The sequence below is a fragment of the Camelus ferus genome, chromosome 9 (assembly GCF_009834535.1).
Source record: "Camelus ferus isolate YT-003-E chromosome 9, BCGSAC_Cfer_1.0, whole genome shotgun sequence".
NCBI classification, from domain to species: domain Eukaryota; kingdom Metazoa; phylum Chordata; class Mammalia; order Artiodactyla; family Camelidae; genus Camelus; species Camelus ferus.
In genome coordinates, this window is record NC_045704.1 from 56,990,852 (window position 1) to 57,013,792 (window position 22,941).

General features: G+C 45.2%; 1 protein-coding gene and 1 long non-coding RNA gene across 2 annotated transcripts in view; one reads left to right on the forward strand and one right to left on the reverse strand.

The window, feature by feature from the left end:
* USP10 (ubiquitin specific peptidase 10) overlaps nucleotides 1-4,450 on the forward strand; it is a 66,853-nt gene extending 62,403 nt beyond the window's left edge. The window contains exons 13-14 of the mRNA XM_032488191.1: nucleotides 129-194; nucleotides 3,434-4,450. Coding sequence (XP_032344082.1) covers nucleotides 129-194; nucleotides 3,434-3,621 — 254 coding nt within the window. The 3' untranslated portion in view covers nucleotides 3,622-4,450. The remainder of the gene's footprint in view (nucleotides 1-128; nucleotides 195-3,433) is intronic.
* A 5,411-nt stretch (nucleotides 4,451-9,861) lies between these two features.
* Nucleotides 9,862-22,099, reverse strand: LOC116666109. Its single transcript, XR_004322960.1, has 3 exons — nucleotides 21,823-22,099; nucleotides 11,141-11,346; nucleotides 9,862-10,305 (listed from the first exon to the last, which is right to left on the reverse strand). It is a non-coding gene; the product is annotated as an uncharacterized LOC116666109 (long non-coding RNA).
* Nucleotides 22,100-22,941: the final 842 nt, after the last annotated feature.

The window sequence follows — 22,941 nt, forward strand, 5'->3', positions numbered from 1 at the left end:
TTTATGCAGAAAAAGGGATGGAATTCTGTTGGGTCACTCTGGTCCCCTGGATGGATTACCGTTTGTTTCTGTGAGGCCCTTCTGTAAGTGCTTTTATAGATTGAAGCTATTGATATTTTGTTTTTCAGAACTGCTTTCTCCAGGTGTTAAAAATAAGAATTTTAAATGCCACAGAACCTATAGGCTATTTGCAGGTAAGTAAATTTGTGTAACATTACTTCCCTATTAAAGCAATGATAAAAAGGGTTTATACTCAGGCACAATTTTGCTATGATACTGCTTAACATAGAGAATAGATTTTTGGTATCTCTGTGGTCTTTGTAAGTCAGGAAATCATTTGAAAATGTGTGTTTTACCTAAAATTTGATGTGTTTGGAATTTGACAATATGCTCTTAGCTGTAAGCTCAGCTCAACCTAAGACCTCGTTAGCAGGATTCTTTGTCTTTGAGTCAGAGGAGTGAGGTTGGCAGGCTGGCACTTTGACAGTGTGAACCTTCCCAGCTGCAGTCGTGGTGCCTATGGGGTGACAGTGCCGCGGAGTGGCCCCAGCGAGGCCAGACTGGCATCCACCTTGTCCTCCCTGTGTGGTGCCGCTAGGTATACATGAGATGGTGGCCCAGCATGGGGGCTCCTCAGTCCCAGAACTGGGGGCCCTGAGACCTCCTGTCTCCTGGCTGGGCTCCTTTGGGAACCAGCTTGTCTCCTGCGCCTTCTCTCCTTCCTCCAGCCTCTTTCTCTTTTACAGCTTGAATCTGTTACGCTTTTTGAACAAAGCTTTGTATGTCTTTTAAGAGTTGGTGTTTGCAACAATTGTGTTTGCTTTTCTGGCTGTTTTTATTAGAATTTTCTAGCTTCTCTATCACCTCTGGTGTTGCCTCCAGTGAGCCTGTTTGTAATTTTAAATGACACTGTTCTTCATTGACCTTCACACATTTGTTGAACTTTTTTACTGGATACTTTTTATGTAGTATCTCCTCTGTTCCTTCATCTGTCCTGAGAGGTAAGTGGAGGTATCCACATTGTATAAAAGAATAAACTGACACTCATAGGGGAGCATTCACCCTTAAGTGGTAGAGCAGGGCTGCATATTCCTGCCCTTGGCCCACTGCTGAGGTTTTAGGATAGTGGACTGCGTGGGCACTGTCAATGGATGAATTCGGTGCCACATTAGAGTTTGGGTCCAGCCAGCTCTTTCTTCCCACCAGTACTCTTCCTGCAACTTTCTCTTCTCCCTGAGGTGGCTGATCACAGCCTCGTCCCAACCTGCTGGGACCTGATGGGCACCGCATTGTCAGGATGTGTCCAGCCTCCCCTGGACCCACCTTGGGCTGGAAGCTCTGAGGCCTCGGCTGATGCCCAGGCTCTGCAGCCTGCAGCCTGCCTCTGAGACCAGATGGGTCCCAGTGTCCAGCTAGGGATTTGGCACTGAGGTCCCGGGGGATAAAGTATTTCTTTGGGTCTCCCTGCAGCTCTCCTCCCTTGGGGCCTCGCCGGGGAAGGTGATGTTAGGGGCAAAGTTTAGGAAGTCCTTGTCTCCTGGTCCAAGGGCCCTGGTGTGAGTGTGCACTCCCCTGCCTGCACCCCCAGTCCTCACCGAGAGTCTTCTCATCTGAGAAATAAGGTCACTGGATTGGTTGCAATTTTCTGTAAAATGTGAGTAAAGAGGTACTTTTAAAAAGTGATTCTGATTATGGGGCAAAGAAAACACGTGTGAGCTTTTTGAAAACTCTGGTTCTCAATTCTATGCCTGTGACAGGAGCTTGGACATGTCACCATGTTAGTTACTTGAGAAACCTGAAGTACGTGTGGAGAGCTCTTCTCCTGAATGTTTAGAGTGAAGCATCTTGTAGGAAACACACATCAGTTAAACCCACAGGTCCCTTAAATACTACTGACCTGGTCACTTAGAAAACCCTCTCATCCATGTCAGTTAGGTCTTGAAAGTGAAGATCCAGGGCAGAAGCCCCCAGCTGGATTTGAGGTCAGAGGGACACGCTGGTGTCAGGGCCCCTGTTGCCCTGTGGCAGCTTCTCCATCGTCGTGGCCTGCAGCACGAGTTGAAGCCATGACCTTGTGTTGTTCCCATTGCCGGTTTCTCACCTGATGGCCCTACAGTCTTCTTGTCCCTGTGTGACTAGTCCTGTTTGTTATTGGTGGGTGGGCCACAGTATCCGCTGAACCCCAGCACACAGGCCTCTTTGTGCAGAGCCTGGGTCTGTCCAGAGACTGAGGCCACCGCTGTCACTCCCTCACCCGCCCAGGTCACTGGCTCAGAGTGAGTCTGACCTTCCTCAGAGTGCTGGCTGTGGCCAGAGCACAGTGATGTTGAGGCGTGTTCATGGTTGAAATTTAGGCTGTCCCTCTCCAGGTGACCGTCCTTCATGCCACTCCCGGTAGTGCACGGTTCACCACAGCCGCACTGCCGTCCTCCGCCCCAGAGTCTCCCTAGAGACCGTTTCCGTCTCACAGGCGCACGTCTGCTGCTGGCAGGGCCGCCCCCGGCCCCTCGTCTTCATAGAGGGGGAAGGTGGTGTGTCTTTCAACAGTTAGGTTTGTTTTAGGCCTTTGACTCGGGCTTCTTGTGTAGGGTACAGGATTTTTTTAAAAAGTAAATAACAAGTGGTATTTTTTTCTCTTAAAACATGGTTGTAGAAAACATGGAAGTTTTTTTTTAAAGGAAAAAATCGTAATGACTAGTGCCATGTCTGCAGTCACTCCACTGCTGCCCACTTGGCCCAGCAAAGCGCCCCGGCGTCCCTCCTGGGGCGGGCTGTCCTCATCATAGGTGACAGTCCACGGAAATCCTAGGATTCTTGTTTTTTCATGTAATGTAAGCGTATTCCTACACCACCACACTCAATCTAATCTATGAAAAATTCATCTTATTGTAATGTAATGCACTAATTCATTCCTTCTAGTGGGTATTTAGGCTTTTCCATTTTTTCACTTTGTCCAAGATTCAGACCCTATCTTGAGAACAGTCTAGAAGTGGAATTGGCTCAATCAGGGCCTGTTGTTTGGGGTCTGACTGTGTGTTCTCAGAGGTCGATTGGTTTGCACTGCTGATCGTTGGAAGTAGGGGTGGGTGGTGCATCTCCTGTGTTGTGCTTAAACTTTAAGAAGTAAAGTCGTTGATAACCCCTGCCTAAAGGGCTGACGGATGGGACCATCTTATTTAACTGTCAATTCTTTCATTGTTTGTGAGGATTGAGCATTTTAAATGTTACTAAGATGTATATGTATAACTTTCTATTGTAAATTGTTTCAGGGTTTGCGTTTAAATAACATCACTTTGTAATTCCATTTCTCTGTCCCGCCTCCTTTGGTGTGGGCGGTTTGCAAGAAAGTGGGATCTGTGGTGGGAGCTGTGAGCGCTGCTGGGCTGCCTGCCGCAGCACTCCCCTGACCGGGCACCCGTCGGCTCTTTTGCAGTGGTCTACCACCACGGCAGCAGTGCAACGGGCGGGCACTACACCACAGACGTCTTCCAGATCGGTCTGAACGGCTGGCTGCGCATCGACGACCAGGCGGTCAAGGTGATCAGCCAGTACCAGGTGGTGAAGCCCGCTGCTGAGCGCACAGCCTACCTCCTGTATTACCGCCGAGTGGACCTGTTGTAATGCCGTGCTGTGTGTGCCCAACGCCCGCCTGTGGAGCACCCACTCTTACGACTTCCTTCCTCTCTTTAGTGGCTCTTTAAAGAGAAACTCTCCCTTTTGTAAAAATTGGCTAGAATGAAAGGAGACGCCTTGGGGTTTGTGCACAAGATACTTTATGTTGACTTCTGACTTCCAAATCAAAATCATTTGGTTGAAACAGACTGTCGCTTGATTTAAGAAAATACACAAAAAAAATATTTCTGAAATAATGCCGATTCCTGATTAAGGAGAACTTGCATTGATTCCCAGTCTAATTGCATAGTAGAATAAATCCTGCACCAGCAACAATACTTGTAAATTTGTGAAAATGAATTTTATCTTTCCTTAAAAAATGAATTTTTTAATCCATCACACTTTCCTTCCCCACCCTTTAGTTTTTGATAAGTGATAAAAATGAGCCAGTTACCAGAGAAGAAATAGTTCTTAAGAAAAATAAACACAAGAAATAAGTTGCTGGTTCCTAACAGGAAAAATACATTTTAATAATTGTGCGATGAGAGCTGCTTGCGTACACGTTGCAGATCAAATATTTGGAGTTAAGAGGTTAGTCACGTAGATGGGTGATTGTAACTTTATTGCCATTAAAAGATTCAAATTACATTCATGCTTCTGTGTACACGTAATGAAAAATGGGCAAAATAATGAAGATTGATTATTTCCTTAAGTCTGCTCTGTTTAATTCTGCTGTCTGCTCTTCTACAGTGCCGCGTCTCTAACTGTACACAGTTTAGTGATATCTAGGAGTATAAAGTTGTCGCCCATCAATAAAAATCACAAAGTTGGTTTAAAACTGTGTGCTGTGTTTCTTTGACAGCGAACGCTTTTTCCAGTAACCAGAATCCAAGTGAGTACGAGAGGGCTGCTGGATTTCACATACGCCCCTGGACCAAAGCTGAACCAAGACTCAGGTTCTTCTTGTTTAGTATTTCCAAAGTTATCAACTGTCGTGATTTGGATAAGTGGATTTTTTTTTTTTTTTAATTTTCAAATAGCAGAAAAGAGGAGGTAAGCTCGCTCTCCTTTGTTTTGTCCCCAGCACTCCTCAGTGTCACAGAAGTGGTAGGTATAGTTCATGGCTGAGCATCTCAGCTGCACCTCCAGACGCCACCCTCAGGTTTGGCAAGGAAGCCCTTTCAAGATGGAAGAAGCGGAGAGGAGAGACCTCATCCACATGGTCAGGCCCTCCTGGTGGCCCTTGTGCCCTCCCAGAAGGGCCCGTGCAGACGGTTCAAGTAGTGCGCGGAGATTCTGCTCAGAGAAGCGGCTTTACACTGCCCAGCGGTTCTCTCACCATCTGCTGTTCTGATCATAGTCGTGCGCCACTCCAGGTGCAGAGCTGTCTTAAAGCTACAGTCCGCGAACGTTGCCCGCTTAGCCCACTTGCCTAGGTGTAACCCTGCTCTGATTTGCTTAGCTACTTACAAGTTATAATTATCTTCTCATTAAAATATTGTATGATTCTTATGGAACGTGTGGAGTTTGGAAGCCAAATTCTCTCTGGGGGAAGCAGCCCACGCTAGCAGTAGCCAGCCACAGATGAATAGAGGCCTGATCCAAAGCAGTGCATTGAGTTCTGGGTTGTGATACTGTGAGCCGGGTCATGTCCGTTCCAGACAAATGGCTTATCTGTCCTGAGTGTCCAGCTACTGACATTGAGTAAAGTTGTTAGTGTCCCGATGAGTCAGATTGCACCCTTTCCAGAACGAGGCCTCTGATTGGGAAACGCCGTTCACAGGAATCCAGAACAAGAGACCGGACAGTGCAGTTGTTGGTACACCAGCCTACTTCCAAGTCTTAAAGCACATCCTACGGATTTAGAAGAGAAACATCTCCCTCGAATGTCACTCCAGGGTTTCTCCATAATCTTTAAATTGCTAAGTTATATATTTTGTCAAGCCCAAACTATGTTGGAAATGACTAAGATATTGAAAAACTTCCTTTGAAAGGTCTCAAGTCTCTCGAAAGTGCTTAGAGATGAATTAAGTCCAATCCAGTGTCGTGGTCACCGTGTAAAGTGGGGAGGTAGTGTATTCACTTTTGAAGTTGCTGTCCCCTAGGGTACATCAGTGTTTTGGATTGAGCCATCTGATAGCCAGCAAAGAGTGTGTGTGTGTGTTTGAAAGATGAAGGCTAGCTTTGTTTGAAAAAGCATTCACAACTCATACCACCTAACAGCTCCGATCATATTTTTGACAGAGGTACAGCCTCACAGTTCTCTTTTGTTTAAGTGGGATCAGTGGCCCTTCCTGCAGATGAAGAGCAAAACTCAGAAAGGGACAGAATGTGTAGCAAAGAGCTGCCAGTCTGGAATTCACAATGACCTGCATCTGGTCTCTGGAGTGACTGACTGGCTCTTGCATAGAGAATCCGATCTTTGTACAAATACAGCAATTTCTAGGGCCTGTCCGTGCCCTTGGGATTTTGAACTCAACGTTTTATATTTTGTGCTACAATGTTTAGTATTCTTACAAATGTCATGGACTACTTCCTTGGTTTTAGGTCATTACAATTTGGCCCATTAACAAGGTGTTGGGGATACAAATTTCGTGATTTTCCTTCAGTAGCATTTAACGTATCTTAAAGGTGACTTTTAAACCACTGTGAATGCTAGGCTATTGTTAGATGTATGTTACAGGGAGACTTTTCTTCAATATGTGGAATATGGCTAACGAGACTTGGAAGTTCTCTTACAAAAATAATGTAATCAGGTTTATTGATTTATCTGTATGATTTACCCAAAGCCAAGATGTGCATGTGCCACTTTCAGAAGGAAAGAATGAAAAATGGCTGTGTTTTCATTGTCCTGTTTGTACAGCCTCACTTAGCTGCCCAGAGGCTCAGAGCAGCTGTCCTCCTTTCATTTCTCGGTGTAGTCGATCACGTCATCATGGTCTCGCTCATGGGTCCCACGAATAGTAACTTTGTAATCAGCAAACGTATCATTTTAGGTCTTTTCCGTAGTGGAAATTTCTGGTTCTTGCTCTCATAGGCTGCTTGAACTTCACCTGGCCAACTAGTTAGAAAGCTAAGATGGCAAAGTCACTTGCTCTGAATTTACCAAGTACACCCGTGAGTTTAATACCATGCAGCTAACCAGCTAACTTGGAGGAGTCGATGTCATCCCAGTGTGGTTACATCAATCTAATGGTTTATTAAGCTCCGTCCATCAGGTGAGATGAAGACTTTGCTATCACTTCTCCTCTCAAGAAGGAAAGATACCTGTTGACTGGCCCCAGTGAGGACAGTGCCCATCACATCCATTTCCTGAGGGTCAAGGGTCTTAGGAAACATTCGGACGAAATCTTAGTATTTTAAAAATAGACCATGTATTAACAGCCTGTTCTACGTGTATGTAATGTGTTTTTTCTTTAAAATCAATCACAGCAAATTGCCAAGCAGGCATGCTTTTTCCTCACCAAACGTTTTCTCTGGCTTCCTAGTTGGACTGACTATTCCCATCTCATCTATACCTTTTGAAGAGAATTGTTTTTGCTTAAAAAACGAGATTCGCTTCGTAGCTTGGCTTCAAACCAGTGAACATATGCGTGGGCCCTTTTCCCATCTTTCACTCTCTTTTCTTACCCCCACCCCCACAAGAAAGTCTATTGTCTTGATTAGTGACTTTGGGTTCCTTTAAGGGGATTTAAATTTTGAATTTGTCGGTAGTGGTTCCCTTTTTTTTCACAGACGTGGCCAGGCCTAGCAGTGTACACTGGTCATAATCAAGGATAACTTATGCTAAGCGCTGACTTCCTGAACACAGTGGCATTTTGTCAAGTGGTCTTCCCTTGGAAACAGCTGGCAAGTAAGCTTTTAAGTCAGTGGGGATTTGTTTTTTGTTCTCATTAAGGGAAATGTCCCTGATCTTGGCTGCTGTGCTTTTTAGGAAGTATTTTGTTTTGACTCGAGGACTTCACATCAAGAAGTACCATCCAAGATGTTTTCGTTTTTTTGTAAACTATTTTCTCGTAGAACTGCATTTAAGTGCCTGCTCTTTGTCTTACTGACCATTCGTTGGGAAGGTACTTGTTGGTTTTCTAACAAGTAAATATCAATGGACCTCTGTTTATCCTGTGATATCAAACCAATCAGACGTGTGTGTGCATTTGAAGAGTTCCCAGATCCCTTCTTGAGGATCTACCTGTGTTCCTGTGCATGTTTGGGAACTGGATGAACATCAACCCTGAGTTTTTGTTTTGTTCTTTTAGAAAATTGCAGTTGGATTTTTGTTTTTCAGACATCTTACCCGACGCAGAGTATTTCTGGTTTCAACCGCTGGGCCATCTGCATGGCAGTGAAGTGTTTAGGGCTGCCCCGGGGTTCGAGGGTGGGGTCTGCCAAACCTGACCTTATGCCCCGCCTGTCCTTCAAAGAAAGTACGTCTCACATATTTCCTGAGTGTTACGGGATTCTTTCCATGATTTAAGAAAAAACTGTCCCAGGGGGATGGTATAGCTCAGTGGTAGAGTATGTGCTTAGCATGCACAGGGTCCTGGGTTCAGTCCCCAGTACCTCAAAGAAAAAACTCTGGTTTTTTTTGTCTGTTTGTTTGTTTTAAAAGAAGATTGAGAGCCTCTTGTGTGAGCATGGATTTCCTTCCGGATTTGGGAATTGGTCCTCATACATCCCCTGTTGTCAGCAGTGGGCTGGACTCTGATACCTGTAGGGCCAGATTTGCTTTCTGCTTATTTTATCACTTGCAGCTGAAAGCCGTGTACTCCTGTGCTCTGCAGAGCAGCAGTCGGTGCCTCTTGACTTCCCAGCAAATACCCACCCTTCACATACATCCAAGGCCAGCGATGGCGTCCCGTGGGGTAATGCGGTGACACGACACTTGTTGTTTTCATAAAGGTGTCAGTTAACTTTGCAGTGAGTAACATCTGCTGTCTAGGAAGGTTTCTCCTGTTTCTTGTGTCTTCAAACGCTCCTGCTGCACCGGGGCCACCCCTCTCAGTGCGCGAAGGCTCCAGTGGAGCTCTCCGTCAGTTAGGCTCGTGACCTGGAGCAGATCTGTGGGTGACGGGCCAGGAACTCACAGCAGCATCTCTGTGGTCCCCCTTGGGGCCCTCCTGATTGCTGTCCTCACTCCCCAGCACCTCCCTTCAACTTCCCTGCCTCCCCTCCCTTCTCCCAATGGCCTCTCTCCTTTGGCATATTTTCCTGAGATGCTTCAGAGCTCTTTACAGGTGCCTGGCCCTCCAACAAGCCCAGGAGTACTTTCTGTCTACACTGGGCAGCTGGGGGATTGGCACCGGCCTCAGAGTATGCTCGGAGCCCCTGTGCGGGCTGTGTGCAGGCGCCCACCCACTTCATCCCCACGTTCTGCCCTGCTTGCTGAGTTCAGCCCTGCACTTGAGAGCAAGCTAGAATGGTGGACAGAGACCAGTGATGCAGCAGAGAAACAGGGAAATCTGGATGAACCCCCCGTGCTGGTAGCATTAAAACAACAAAGCAGTGAATTGAAAGCACCCAGCCTGTGCTCCAAACTCGCTCTGTACTCACCAGCCTGTGACCTGGGGGAGGTGGCCAGTGTTGGAAATGGCTGGGGGTGGCACTGCCACGTGGAATCAGGGACAGGGTTAGGCACAGTGATGGCTGTGATCTGTTAGCACAGCCTGGGGGCTCTGTGAGTCCTGGACACGCAACCCTTCTGATGTCATCATAGGCCACGCTTGCTTTCTGAGAACTCCCTTTTGAGTTTCCATCTTTTACCTGCCTCAACCTTTGGCTCTGCTTGCTTGTCCCCTCATTTGAGTTCTGCTGTCGTGTCGGTTCTAGATGCTTTTGTTGAACCCATGCAGCTGGGCACTGTCTCCCGCCTGGTTGTGGCCCACCGGAGTAGGGAGACATTTGCTGTGAGCTGAGTTTCCTCTAAAAAATAGGGTATCTGTGTGGTGAGCAGCCTGTCACTCACTGCCCCCGGGAACCTATCCCGAATCGCTTGGTACATAAGCTCCTTCCTCCCCGTCTTTTATTCAGGTGCACGCCACCGGCTGGCTGCACACACACACTCTGGACTTTTCTGTTACTATTCTTTACAGCTCTGATGGTACTTTTTAAGAAAATAAAATTCATCAGTGTGCAGAAAAAATAAACCAGAGACCAAGATTTGCATCCAACCTAAGATTTGTTTTCAATGAAGTAAAAATGTAAAACTTCAGCTCACCCACATTTGCAACTAAGAAGAAAGCATGCCCTTCATTCAGTAAAGATAGCAAACTTGAGACCTGCTTTAATTCTGCATCAAGACCAGTTCAGGATACAGAATGGGTGAGGCTGTGGGAAGTAAAGGAGATGTGGGGGGAGGAAGGAGACCAGGAGCGATGCAGGCCCAGGGGAGCTCTTGGGTCCAGCCAGTCCTCCCGTCATTGGAATCAGTTTCCTTAACAGTAGCTCCCTGACTGGTAACGCCAGTCATCATTTCTCTTCTGGAAACAAGTTTACTCCAGAATCCTGTTGATCTCGTCGTCTTCGGTATAGTTTGCATTCTAGAAATTCCTTTGGGACATTTGGAGGGGTTGGTCTGCTTGGTCTGTTGGCTGCTCACGGTGGTGGGTTGTCTGTCTTCTCGGGCATTTGGTTGAGTCCGTGGTGCTTGAAGCTGCATTGTGAAGCCCACATTTACCCTGATTTCTGAGTCCTCTCCTGAAACCAAATTTATTTCAGTGTTTTGGTCTTGTTAGTCCTAATGGCAACAGTGTGTAATATGAATCAAAGGGAAAATAATATTCACCACAAAAAAATTAGAATAAGTGGGCGGATGGCTGTTCCAGCTCTCGGGCCAAAGCCTCACTAATTCTTCTGGAGCAGCAGCCACAGTGGGATATCCTTGCAGGGCCTGGCCCGAGCATCCCTCTGCCCGTCCTTGCCCTGGGCTGGACGAGTGACCTCACAGCTCCCGGCGTGAGTAGAGTCAGCAGTCGGGCTCTGGGAACTGACCTCCTGGCCCACTGAGCAGGTGACCCACTGGGTCTTTGAACACCCCCAGTGCTGGCACTGTGAGCGGGTTTGCGGCTGGTGGAGCAGGAAAGGGTGGACCAGGCCCTGCCCCCCTTTCACGGAAATGACGAGCAATAAAACGGGGCGGGGGAAGGGGGATCGTAAACCCTAGACGCTTGTGCCTTGCTTGCCAGTCGGCAGTGGTTTGGAAAATATTGTGAAAGACAACCAAGCGGCTACCATGAGTCTGCACATTCATATGGTTTGTGTTTGACTTGGAACACCCGAAACCAAACCCTTTAATTTTCACTTGAGTATAAGTGGTGCATTGACTGAAATGTCCTGTCCTACTTAAGTGGAGGCAGTGGCGAGGGGGGTGATGTAACACCAGAGGGGTTTGGAGGTGTGATTTACACACAGCCAAGTGGTCCCATCAAGATGGACAGCTCAGTGGGATTTTGCATGTTTACACCCTCCCAGCCCCCCAGGGCCCCTGAGCTCCCTCCCTGTTGCTGCCCCCACCTTTGAGAGTAACCAGTACCTGATGTCTGTTCAACATCCCTCTCTCACCCTCGGCACCATGGACATCTGGTGCTGAGAATTGTGTGTGGGTGGCAGTCCTGTGCGTTGTAGGATGTTTGCATCATCCTGGCATCACGTGCTGGATACCAGCTGCACTCCCCCTCCACTGGTGACAGCCAGACACATCAGCATACACTGCTGAATTTCCCCTGGGGGCTCAAACCTCTGCAGAGAGAAAGTTTGACTGGTGAGGACTTGATAGGAACAGCGTATGCAATGTGTACTTCTCTCACCCTGCATCCCTGCAGTGGTTGGTCCCATCGCAGGGTTAACACAATCCCTGTGTGTTGAAATTCGTAGTGGGTGGATTTAAACTCTCAGAATTATATACAGAGTGTGCCAGCTTTACTCACAGTGTTTCCCCTGGTAAATGATTCTCAAAATAAAAAACTCTCATAGTCTAGAACACAGAAAACCCTTTCCTTCCTGTTTACCATTGATGTAAGACTCACCTGATAATCAGATGCCAGGCTAGACAGGTGACATTGAGTCTGGGCACAATATCTTCCTAATCCTTGGCAAAATCCTAGGAGGTGGGCTACACTAGTCCCGTTTATAAATGAAACAAGCTTAGCTGGTAGTTGTTTGCAAAGTTTCCACGTGTTATACCTCATGGAGTAAGTCACGTCCTTCCACTCAGTTTTCACAGCCTCTGAGATGGGCAGAAGCTGGTATCCATTTTCTGGAGGACATTTGCATGAGTGACAGGTGCAGCCATGCAGGAATCCAGCTTTCTGGTCCCCAGTCCCGAGCTTTAGCAGAGGGGCTGACAGCTGGTTAATCACATCTCTTTCTATCCTCTCACCCGTGCATTTGCCACCTTGAATACCAATTCCCCAAATCCAGGGCAAAACAAAAACAAAAGACAAAACCCAAAAAACTGAAAGCAAGTACCTTCCTCTAAGCATCACTGGTGCTTGTCTCTGTAAGTCCCCCCCCCCCACCCCAGTCTATTTATGTGTTCCAGTTTTTCTACACTGGGCATTTTTTACTTTCTAAATTTAGAAACGTTGTTTATGTCTGAGTGTCATCAGCCCAGGTAGCTGCTGGAGCCCCCACTCCTATGCCCACCCCCAGCTTCTCAAAGACCAAGGCTCCCAGGTTCTCTAAGTTCCAAAGTTCGGCCGTGTTGCAACCCTAGACGTTTATCTCGATTTCAGTCATTGGGGAAACACATCTGACAAATCTGTATCCACTTAAAATTCAAGCACTGGTTTGAGAATTAACGTGAAATCCAGTGTGTTCACTAAATTAAATGCAAGCAACTAATTCTACGTTTAAATAAATACAGAGCCTGTGCTATCTGGGCACCACATGCCGTTCTTTTGGGACAAGTTCAGCACAAACAAATCCTGAACCTAAGGGTTAAACTCGTATTTAAATACTTACTGGTTTCCAATTTCTGGGGAAAATATGCCTGGGAAAAATGTTTTTGGGGTTTCATCAAACACTTGGAAAATAATCTGAAAACATTTTTCCAAACCCTAGATGGTTCCAGCCCGAGTCCTAATTGATACTTAATAACTATGTCTGCAGGGGCTTTCTCCTTTTATTCTTAGTCCTTTAAATGCTGAGGAGACCTCCATGCTAAGAATTCATACTGGTGCCAGTGGCGTCTGGGGATCATGCTATTCTGGCCAGTCTCTTTCCACCATCACAAAACAGCTTCCCTTCCCACAGAAATACTTGGCCAAGCCTACTGTTAACTCTTACAAGAATCAGATCTTGGTCAATTTCAAGTAAATTTATTCATTCATCAAACTATTAGTGAGCACTGACTGCAATCAGGTTTCCTTCTGATTGCAGGGAGATCCAAAATAGAAGGAGGTGAGAATTTTGACAGCTCCCATCTTGAAGGGGTGACAGCGGGAGAAAGCAAGACCCAGGCAGTGGGGTGGATAAAGCAGTGAGAGCTGGTCACAGAACAGGAGCAGGGGTGGTGGGAGCCCCTCGGGCTGGAAGAAGCCTGGAGGAGGGGTTGCCTGGGCAGTGCGAGTTCAACTTTAGTCTCCTTTTCCAGAATTATTTTATCTATTCTAGGTTCTTTCCACATTGATTTTAACACCAGCTTGAATCTGTCTACAAAAACTCATGCTGGAATTTTGATTGGAAATGTGTTTAGCCCTAGAGGTCTGTTTGGGGAGAATTTACAAGTGAATTACATTGTCTTCCAACCTCTAAACGTGGGATGTCTCTCCATTTATTTTGGTCTTCTTTGATTTCTTTCATGAGCATTTCGATGAAACATACAAATCATGTACACTCTTTTGTTACATGCACACCGAAAGTATTTCATTCTGGGGTGCATTTGGAAACAGTATTATTTTAATTTTTTCAGTTATCAATTGTTTATTGCTGGAGAATAGAAATACGATTGATTTTTGTATGTTGACTTTGTATGCTGAGACCTTGCTAAGCTCACATAAGCTGCTTTTGTACGTTCCTTCAGATTTTCTACACAGATAATGGTGTATACAAGTAGGGGCAGTTGTATTTCTTTCTTTCCAGTCTGTATGCCCATGGTTTCATTTTCTTGCTGTCTTTCCTTGGTCAAGCCTTCCAGTAAAATGAGTCCTAAGAATGGTAAGAATATATATACTTGCCTTGTTTCTGTCCTAAGGGTTAGGCAGGTCTTCCACCACTCAATATGCTAGTTGTGTGATTTCTGTAGATGTCTTTTATCAGACTGAGGAAGTTCCTTTCCACTCACAGTTTTTTGAGGGTTTTTATTTTTATCATGAATGGATGTTGAATTTTGTCAAATGTTTTTCTGCACCAGTTAATATGATTCTGTGTTGTTTTTTTCCATTAGTCTATTAGTATGATGGAGTGTCTTTTTGTTTTAATTGAAGTACATTCAATTACAATGTGTCAATTTCTGGTGTATGGCATGATGTCACAGCCCTGCACATACATTACATATATTTGTTTTCATTTTTTTTTCATTAAAGGTTATTAGGAGGTATTGAACGTAGTTCCCTGTGCTATACAGAAGAAACTTTTAAAATCTATTTTTATGTATAGTGGCTAACATTTGTAAATGTCAAACTCCTGAATTTATCCCTTCCCACCCCCTTCCCCAGTAACCATAAGATTGTTTACTAAATCTGCAAGTCTGCTTCTGTTTTGTAGATGAGTTCATAGTGTCTTTTTGTTGTTGTTAGATTCCACATGTGAGTGATACCATATGGTAGTTTTCTTTCTCTTTCTAAAGCTTCACTTAGAATGATGATCTCTAGGTCCATCCATGTTGCTGCAAATGGCATTATTTTATTCTTTTTTATGGTAGAATAGTATTCCACTGTATAATTATACCACAACTTCTTTATCCAGTCATCTGTTGATGGACATTTAGGTTGCTTCCATGTGTGATGGAGTGTCTTGATTGATTTTTTTTGATACTCCACCAGCCTGCATTCCTGAAATAAATACCATTTGGTCATGGTGTAGTATATTTTTTATACATTGCTAGATCTGATTTGCTTATATTTGTTGAGGATCTTTGTGTCTGTGTCCATGACGCACAGTGGTCTGAACACTTTTTTTGTACTGTCTTCATACAGTTTGGGTGTCAGAATAATACTGGCCTCATAAAATGAGTTGCTAAGTTTTCCCTCCTGTGTAGGACTGGTGCTACTCCTACTATAAACATTGGTAGGTTTCACTAGCAGAACTATTTGGGCCTAAAGATTTTCTTTTTCATAAGGTTTTAAACTACAAGTTCAATTACTTTAATAGATACGGGATCCTTGGACAATCTGTTCCATCTTGGTGCCCTCTCTGCTCCCCCTGGTGCACAATTCCTTTCCAGCGGCCTGTGAGCTAAGGCCAGGACATATCTGAGAAGGTGGAAGCTCACCACCGCCCCAGGATGCTTTGACTTCTGGCTCCTCCCCAGTCTGTCTACCTCCATTTACTTCTCGGGGTCCTCAGAGAGCAGCTTCCCACAGACCCTAAGGTGTTGCAATTTATTTCAGTGCAAGAGCCAAGAGGGTCAGTGCTGGTCCACCCTGGCGGAACCAAACCTCCATGGTTTTATTTTTAGTAACAATAATGTGCGGGAGCCCGAGGCAGCTGAAGCTGTTGAAGAACTTGCACATCCTGGCATCGCAGGGACCCAGAAAGTCTGTCAGATTTCAGCTTAGAAGCCGTTTTCCTTGACAGTAGTGTCGGGTCCACTCTGCATTCAGCTTTTCTGGGCGCATGTGTGCCCCTCATCTCCATCCCACAGTGGGCATGTTGAGCTGAATTTCGTTCTGCTCTTCTCTGGATAAGTGGAGAAAATCAGAGTGGACAGTTCTTGGGGGGCTGGCCAAGGCCTGCCATGTCTCACATGGAGAAGCTGAGGCACAGAGCAGATACATGTGGCAGAGTGAGGGTCCCACCTGGTCTCCTGCCTCCCAGGGCCAGGCAGTGGCAGGGATGGAGGGTGCTTGGGGTCTCAGTTAGCAGAGTGCAACTCATCTAGGAAGTGAGAGTGCTTGGCTCAAGTCCACACAGCCAGGAGTCTATATTTTAAACACTCCTAGTAACAGCTACCACTATTAAGCACTTAATGCACACTGACCATTATGTACTTATGTTTACTGAGCACATCATAATCCTCTTATTTGTCTTCACAGCAGCCCTGAGAGGTACATCATGTTTACTATCCTTGTTTACAGATGAGAGGAGTGAGGCCCAGAGAAGGCAAGTGACTTTCCCAAGGGCACACAGCAAAGAAATGCTATGCTAAGGATTCAAACCCAGGCCCATGTTTTATGGTGCCTCTTAGCCAGGATAAATTAGAAAATAAAATTCTGAAGACATGTCTTCCAGGTAATCACAGGGGGCTGCCTTATCTTTCAAGGACTGTTACTTTCGGAATTTCAGTCTTTCTGTTGATCACAGCTTTCCTAAAGCAAAACCAGCAGATCACTCCCTGTGTCAGCAAACCCTCTTTGCAGAGACCTCGTAAAGAGACTGAGTTGTTTACCCCTCAGATGACTTTAATATTGGTGGGAAATGTTAGTAGAAGAAGAGTTAGCCTTGAAAAGTTTGTACGTTGATGCTGTTCTGTTTTGATTAAGAATTCTGGAAAGCTGGAGAGGTCTTTTCACGTAGAGAGCTGCCGTTTCCCCGCCAGAGTTGGCTCATTCTGCGGATGGAGCAAGAGCCATCTCTCACTCATCAGACCTTTGTAACCTTCTCTTCCTCTGACCTGTCCCTGTCCTGGTCCGCAAGGCTGACTCAGAGCGGTCCAATTCCCCGCCCTTTCCCTAGGGCTTGTGAGGAGTGGAAACAGCAATTTCCCTAACTCCCTGTTGTTTTGATTAATCTCAGAGCCAGGCCCCAAGGGGGGCTGCCCTGGGACCCCATTCAGGCACTCAAAGCCCTTCATCCCCAGTTGTTTGCACACATGCTGGCGTGGATGCAAGAGGTGGATTGGGTTGCTGTTCTCAGTTCATAGAAAAGTGCCTCCCATGCCTCCCTCTGCTCTCAGTCCATAAGGAGGTCAGATCCCTCTGTTGGACAGGTACATGCTTCCTTCTGCTCCAAGTTCACAGATGCCCTGCTCTTGCCGGTCGCCTGGAAGCCATCGTCCTACACTGGACAGTGCCTTCAAGGGTGGGAAAGTGCTCTGCTCTTCTGGACTCCCAGTCACAGTTTTCCTTCCCTCCTTCTGTTCCTCCCTGCTTGTTTTTTTCCTTCCTCTTCCCTCCCTCTTATATTTCTTTCATTTTCCTGTTTTGCACATTTCTCCCTAAAGTAATACATTCTCACTTGAAACATGTTGGTTGGGCATTGAACAGAAGGGAAAAAGACCCAAAACCTCCGTAATCTCATCATTCATATGTGTGCATGTTTCTTTTTGGCCTTTTAATATTCCTTAGTATAATCCTTAATATATAATAGTAATATAATTTAATAACATTCCTAAATATTTGTATATATGTGTATATATGTATATTTAGGATTGTACCCTTGAGACGATGCTCTTTTCCTGTTTTTGTTTGCTATGTTTTAGAAGCTTTTCCCCAGGCCATGGAAAACCATCATTTGTCATGGTTGTTCTAGGGATTTCGGGGGATTTCAATGTGCGTCTTTAACTGATCACATCCTGCTTAGAGTTAATTTTGAATTACTCCAGGACAGTGCAGGACCCTTGCAGCAGTATGTTTTCATTCACCCCTCCCCTATACTCAGTGCTATATAATCATGTATATCATTTCTCTACACATTGTAAACCAGCAACTCAGTGTCATAACACTTACTTTAAACATTTTAGTTTATCAAGTTGTTCTTTTATGGATTGTGTTTTTGATATTGTATCTAAGAAAATATTGCCTAACCCAAGGTCACAGGGAGTTTCTCCTATGTTTTCTTGTAGAAGTTTTGTAAGTTTGTTTGTTTGTTTGTTTGTTTGTTTATTTATTTAGTGGAGGTACTGGAGATTGAATCCAGGACCTCGTGCATGCTAAGCATGCCCTCTACCACTGAGCTATACCCTTCCTCCCATAGAAGTTTTATAATTTTAGGTTTTACATTTAGGTCTCTGATTAGATTGAGTTAATTTTTGTATATGGTAAGATTTATGGATCAAAGTTAATTTTCTGTATATGGATATTTAATTCTTTTAGTACCTTTTGTTGAGGAGACTCTCCTTTCTCCATCAGACTTTGCCTTTGCACCTTTGTAAAAAGAAAAATTGATCATATGTGTGTGGGTCTTGCTTACTGGGGTTTTTAAAAATTGAAATACAGTCAGTTTACAATGTTTCAATTTCTGATGTACAGCATAGTGTTTCAGTCATAATATACATACATATATTTGTTTTCATATTCTTTTTCATTATAGGTTATTATAAGATATTGCATATAGTTCCCTATGCTGTACAGTAGGAACTTGGAGTTCATCTATTTTGTATATAGTAGTTAGTTTCTGCAAATATTGAATATCCAATTTATCCCTTCCCACCCTCTTCCCCCCGGTAACCATACATTTATTTTCTGTCTGTGAATCTGTTTCTGTTTAGTAAATAAGTTCATTTGTGGTGTTTTTTTTTTTTTTAGATTCCACATGTAAGTGATATCGTATGGTATTTTTCTTTCTCTTTGTGGCTTATTTCACTTAGAATGACGATCTCTAGGCCCATCCATGTTGCTGCAAAATGGCATTATTTTATTCTTTTTTATGGCTGAGTAGTGTTCCATTGTAGAAATATACCACAGCTTCTTTATCCAGTCATCTGTCAATGGACATTTAGGTTGTTTTCACATCTTGGCTATTGTTAGTAGTGCTGCTATGAACATTGGGGTGCATGTATCTTTTTGAATTGAAGTTTCCTCAGGCTATATGCCCATAAGTGGGATTGCTGGATCACATGGTAAGTCTATTTTTAGTTTTTTGAGGAATCTCCATACTGTTTTCCATAATGGCTGCACCAAACTACACTCCCACCAGCAGTTTAGGAGGGTTCCCTTTTCTCACACCCTCTCCAACATTTATGTTTCGTGGACTTCTTAATGATGGCCATTCTGACTGGTGTGATGTGATGTCTCATTGTAGTTTTGGTTTGCATTTCTCTGATGATTAGCAGTATTGAGCATTTTTTCATGTGCCTATTGGCCATTTGTATGTCTTCATTGGAGAAATGTTTATTTAGGTTTTCTGCCTATTTTTGGATTGGGTTGTTTGTTTTTTGGTTATTAAGTTATATGAGCTATTTATAGCTTACTGTTTTAGATGAACAATCTTGAACAGGAATGTTAACCTTCCAGCTTTATTCTTTTCTCAAAGTTGTTGTGACTATTTTATATTCTTTGTGTTTCTACATGTATTTTAGGATCTGTTTGTTAACTTCTACCAAAAAAGCCGCCTGGGATTATTATTTTATTCTTACTATATAAGTGTTAGGTGTACAGCATTATAATTCAGCATCTGTAGACACTACAGAGTGGTCACCACCGTGAGTGTAGTTTCCATCCATCCCTGTACAGTTGACCCCCTTCACCCATTTCACCCACCCTCCAACCCCCTCCTCTCTGGTCATTATGAATCTGTTCTCTGTGTCTATGAGTTCTCTGTGTCTAGTGACATAAGCATTATTTTTTAACATACAAATAAATGTTTTAATTTATTTTAAAATCTTTCCTCATCTGCCAGGCTTGACTGTGCCATCTGTTCTGGAGGCTTTAAGGTGCTCACCTGTAGGGGAGGGGGAGGGTCATCTGTTCACAGGCTGTGTGATTCCATTTACATGACCTTCTAGAACCAGTGGGCAAGGCTGGGGGAGGTGGGAAGTGGGTGGGAGGAGAGGGAAGGCTGAGGGCTGACTCGGGAAGGCTGAGGGCTGACTCAGGAAGGGCAATAGGTGATTGAAACATTCTACATGTGACTAGCCATGTGGTGTGGATGTTCGTGGGAACTCTTTGAGTTGTGTGTACTTTATCGCATGGAAAATCGACCTCCCACAGAGTTGATTTTTAACATGCCTCTGACACCCCCTGCTGGTGAGATTGGGTCAGCGCGGCGCTGCTGGTCTGTGGAAGAGGCTCACATGGATGCATCTTCCTCTCTTGTATTTCCTGGTAGTGACCTTTCCTCTTCTCAGCTGAGGCTCCTGTCTGACTTAGGGGTACCAGGAATGCTTCGGGAGCTCAGGAGGAAAAAGGAGTTGGAGTCTGGTTTTTAAGAGTTCTTCCTGAGATCAGAGGCCTGAAAGCAGACGCAGGTAAACTCAAGGGGTTTTCTAAATCCCTTTAGCTCCCATGTACGCATCAAGAGTCAGGCTTCTTACCACCAAAAAGTCTACAAATAATTCATGCTGGAGAGAATGCAGAGAAAAGGGAACCCTCTTACACAGTTGGTGGGAATATAAATTGGTGTATACTGTTCTATGGAGAACAGTGTGGAGATTCCTCAAAAAACTAAAAATAGACCTACCAAATGATCCAGCAATCCCACTTCTGCGTATATATCCAGAGGAAACTCCAATTTGAAAAGATACATGCACTGTGTTCATAGCAGCACTATAGACAATAGCCAAGGCATGAAAACAATCTAAATGTCCACTGACAGATGACTGGATAAAGAAGATGTGGTATATTTCTACAGTGGAGTACTACTCAACCATAAAAAGAATGAAATAATACCATTTGCAGTAACATGGATGGACCTAGAGATTATCATACTAAGTGAAGTAAGCCAGACAGAGAAACACAAATATCCTATGATATCACTTGTATATGGAATTTTAAAAAAAATGATACAAATGAACTTATTGACAATACAGAAACAGGCTCACAGACATAGAAAACAAACTTGTAGTTACCAAAGGGGAAAGGGGGGAACGAATAAATTAGGAGTTTGGGATTAGTAGATACAAACTATAATAATTATAAGATAGATAAACAATAAGAACCTATCGTATAGCACAGGGAACTATATTCAATATCTTGTAATAACTTGTAATGAAGAAGAACCTGAAAAAGAATATATATGTGTATATATACATTTATATGTATAACTGAATCACTGTGCTGTACACCTGAAACTAACACAACATTGTAAATCAACTTTACTTCAATTTAAAAAAAAGGCATATTGAACTTGGCCTTCAAGCTGATTATCAGTCATAGGGGAATACAATTCAAGGCTTCATGAAAGAGGCATCTTTGCAACACAAGAAGGTGGGAAATCCTCTCCCTGTTGCAGCTGGGTGAGGGGAGAGGTGAGAAAGAGATGGGGGAGAGTGACATGTCCTGTGGTGCCCCCCTGGGCCCCACCCTGGAGTTGAGGGAAGGAGGGAGTTAAGGGGTTAGGTTAAGGGGGAGGCTGAAAGCAGAAGAGCTCAGAGCCCCTCCCACCCTCCGTACCCCTCTCTAACACGGGTCGGTGCTGGAGCCCAGGCTGCCGGGGTGGCCTGGTGAGGACGGAAGGGCTAGAGTGAACCCACGCTTGCTGTAGTGGGTTTAAAGGGGGCCGCTAAGGAGCTCTGTCCACGTGCCAACCCCCAGAACTGTGAATGTGACCTTGCTTGGAAAAAGCCTACAAATGTGACCAAGGAATTAAGTAGCGGATCTCCATACAAGAGCATCCTGGGTTACCCAGGTACACCTTGAATGCAATGACTGGAAGAGAGGAGGCCAGGTGAGGACAGAGGCAGAGAGAGATTGGGGCGATGTGGTCACGGGAACACCTGAGCCATCAGAAGCTGGAAAGGGCCGGAAGGATCTTCCCCAGACCCTTTGAAGGGAGCGTGGCCCTGCTGCCTTGATTTTGGACTTCTGGCTTCCAGAATGTTGAGAAAGTGAATTTGTGTTGTCTTAAGTTCCCCAGTTTGTGATCATTTCTTCCAGCAGCTCCAGGACACTGATCTTAGCTCCTGTGTTTGATAGAAGGATCTGGGGTTGGGGTGGGTTCTCTTCCCCCAGCAAAACCACAAAGACCCTGACTTTCTCCCGTGCCAGGAGGCATCATAGGAGGGGAGGGTTGAGGAAGACACAGCCACAAGAGACTCCGGAGGGTATGCCTCCAACTAGTGACTTGAGACTTTTCAAATGAGCAATCAAGTGAGAGAAACAGATACTGCTTATTGTCAAGTCAAGCACCGCTCCCCACGCCGCCCCCACCGCCCTGTTGTAGAAGATAAACACACACCTCTGAGTGGATATGGTGTGAGCGTAGCTGCCTGTCCCACGGAGATGAGAGGATGTAGGGAGGAGGAGGACAGCGCGGGGAGACGCCAGGATGCCCAGGCTCTCTGCCTCGGCCACTTTCAAGTCCAGCCTGGTCCGAGCTTCTGCAGGCGTCCCGGGGCCACCCGATGGTGGAAGACAGCTGCTGCCCACCAGCACAGAGGCTGAGACTGGCCCCTGTCCAGTTTTTGCATCTGGAAAGTGTTAGTTGATTGCTAGAAAAATAATCAGGGAGAGCCCAGGGCATTTCTGGTAAAGAGGCCCTAAGGAAGCACCTCTCGGAGCCAGATGATTCAGGGCCGAGCCGAATGCTGTGTGGTCTGCCAGCTGCACTGCCTGGAAGCTGTTCCCTGTGCTGTGGCTGATTCACAGGGGTTTCCCCCTTGAGGGTGCAGTGCAGGGACCTGTGGCCCAGCTCGGCAGCCACCCCTATGCCCTCCTGCAGTCACAACTAACCGTGGATCTGTGTTAGTGTCCTAAAGCTGCTGTAGTAAGTGACCACAACCTTCGAGACTTCAAGACAGTAGAAATCAATAATCTACTCTCTTATGGTCCTGGAGGTCAGAAGTCCAAATGCGGTCTCACTGGACTAAAATCAGAGTATCACCCTGGCCTCTTCTGGCTTCTAGAGGCTCCTGTGTCCCTTGGCTCGTGGCCCCTTCCTCCATCTTCAAAGTGCATCCCTCCAACCTCCTGCTCTGACTCTGACTCCCACCTCCCTCTTATAAGGCCCCTTGTGGTCACATTGGACCTACAGGATAATTCATCATAATATCCTCATTTCCAGATCCTTAATTAATCACACCAACAGAGTCCCTTTTACAAGTATAGTGGATCGACTAGTGTTCCCCCAAATCTCAGCTCCACTCAGCCATCCGATTGTGACCTTATTTGGAAACAGGGTCTTTGCAGATGTAATCAAGTTGGGGTCCTACCAGAGTAGGGTTGGGCCCTCATCCAGTCACCGGTGTCTTTGTAAGAAGAGGGAAATTCACAAGGGGCAAAGTCATCAGGCAGAGGGGTGAGGACAAAGGGAGGTGGAGTCACTTGGAGTCATCACAATAATGATGGACCATGTGGT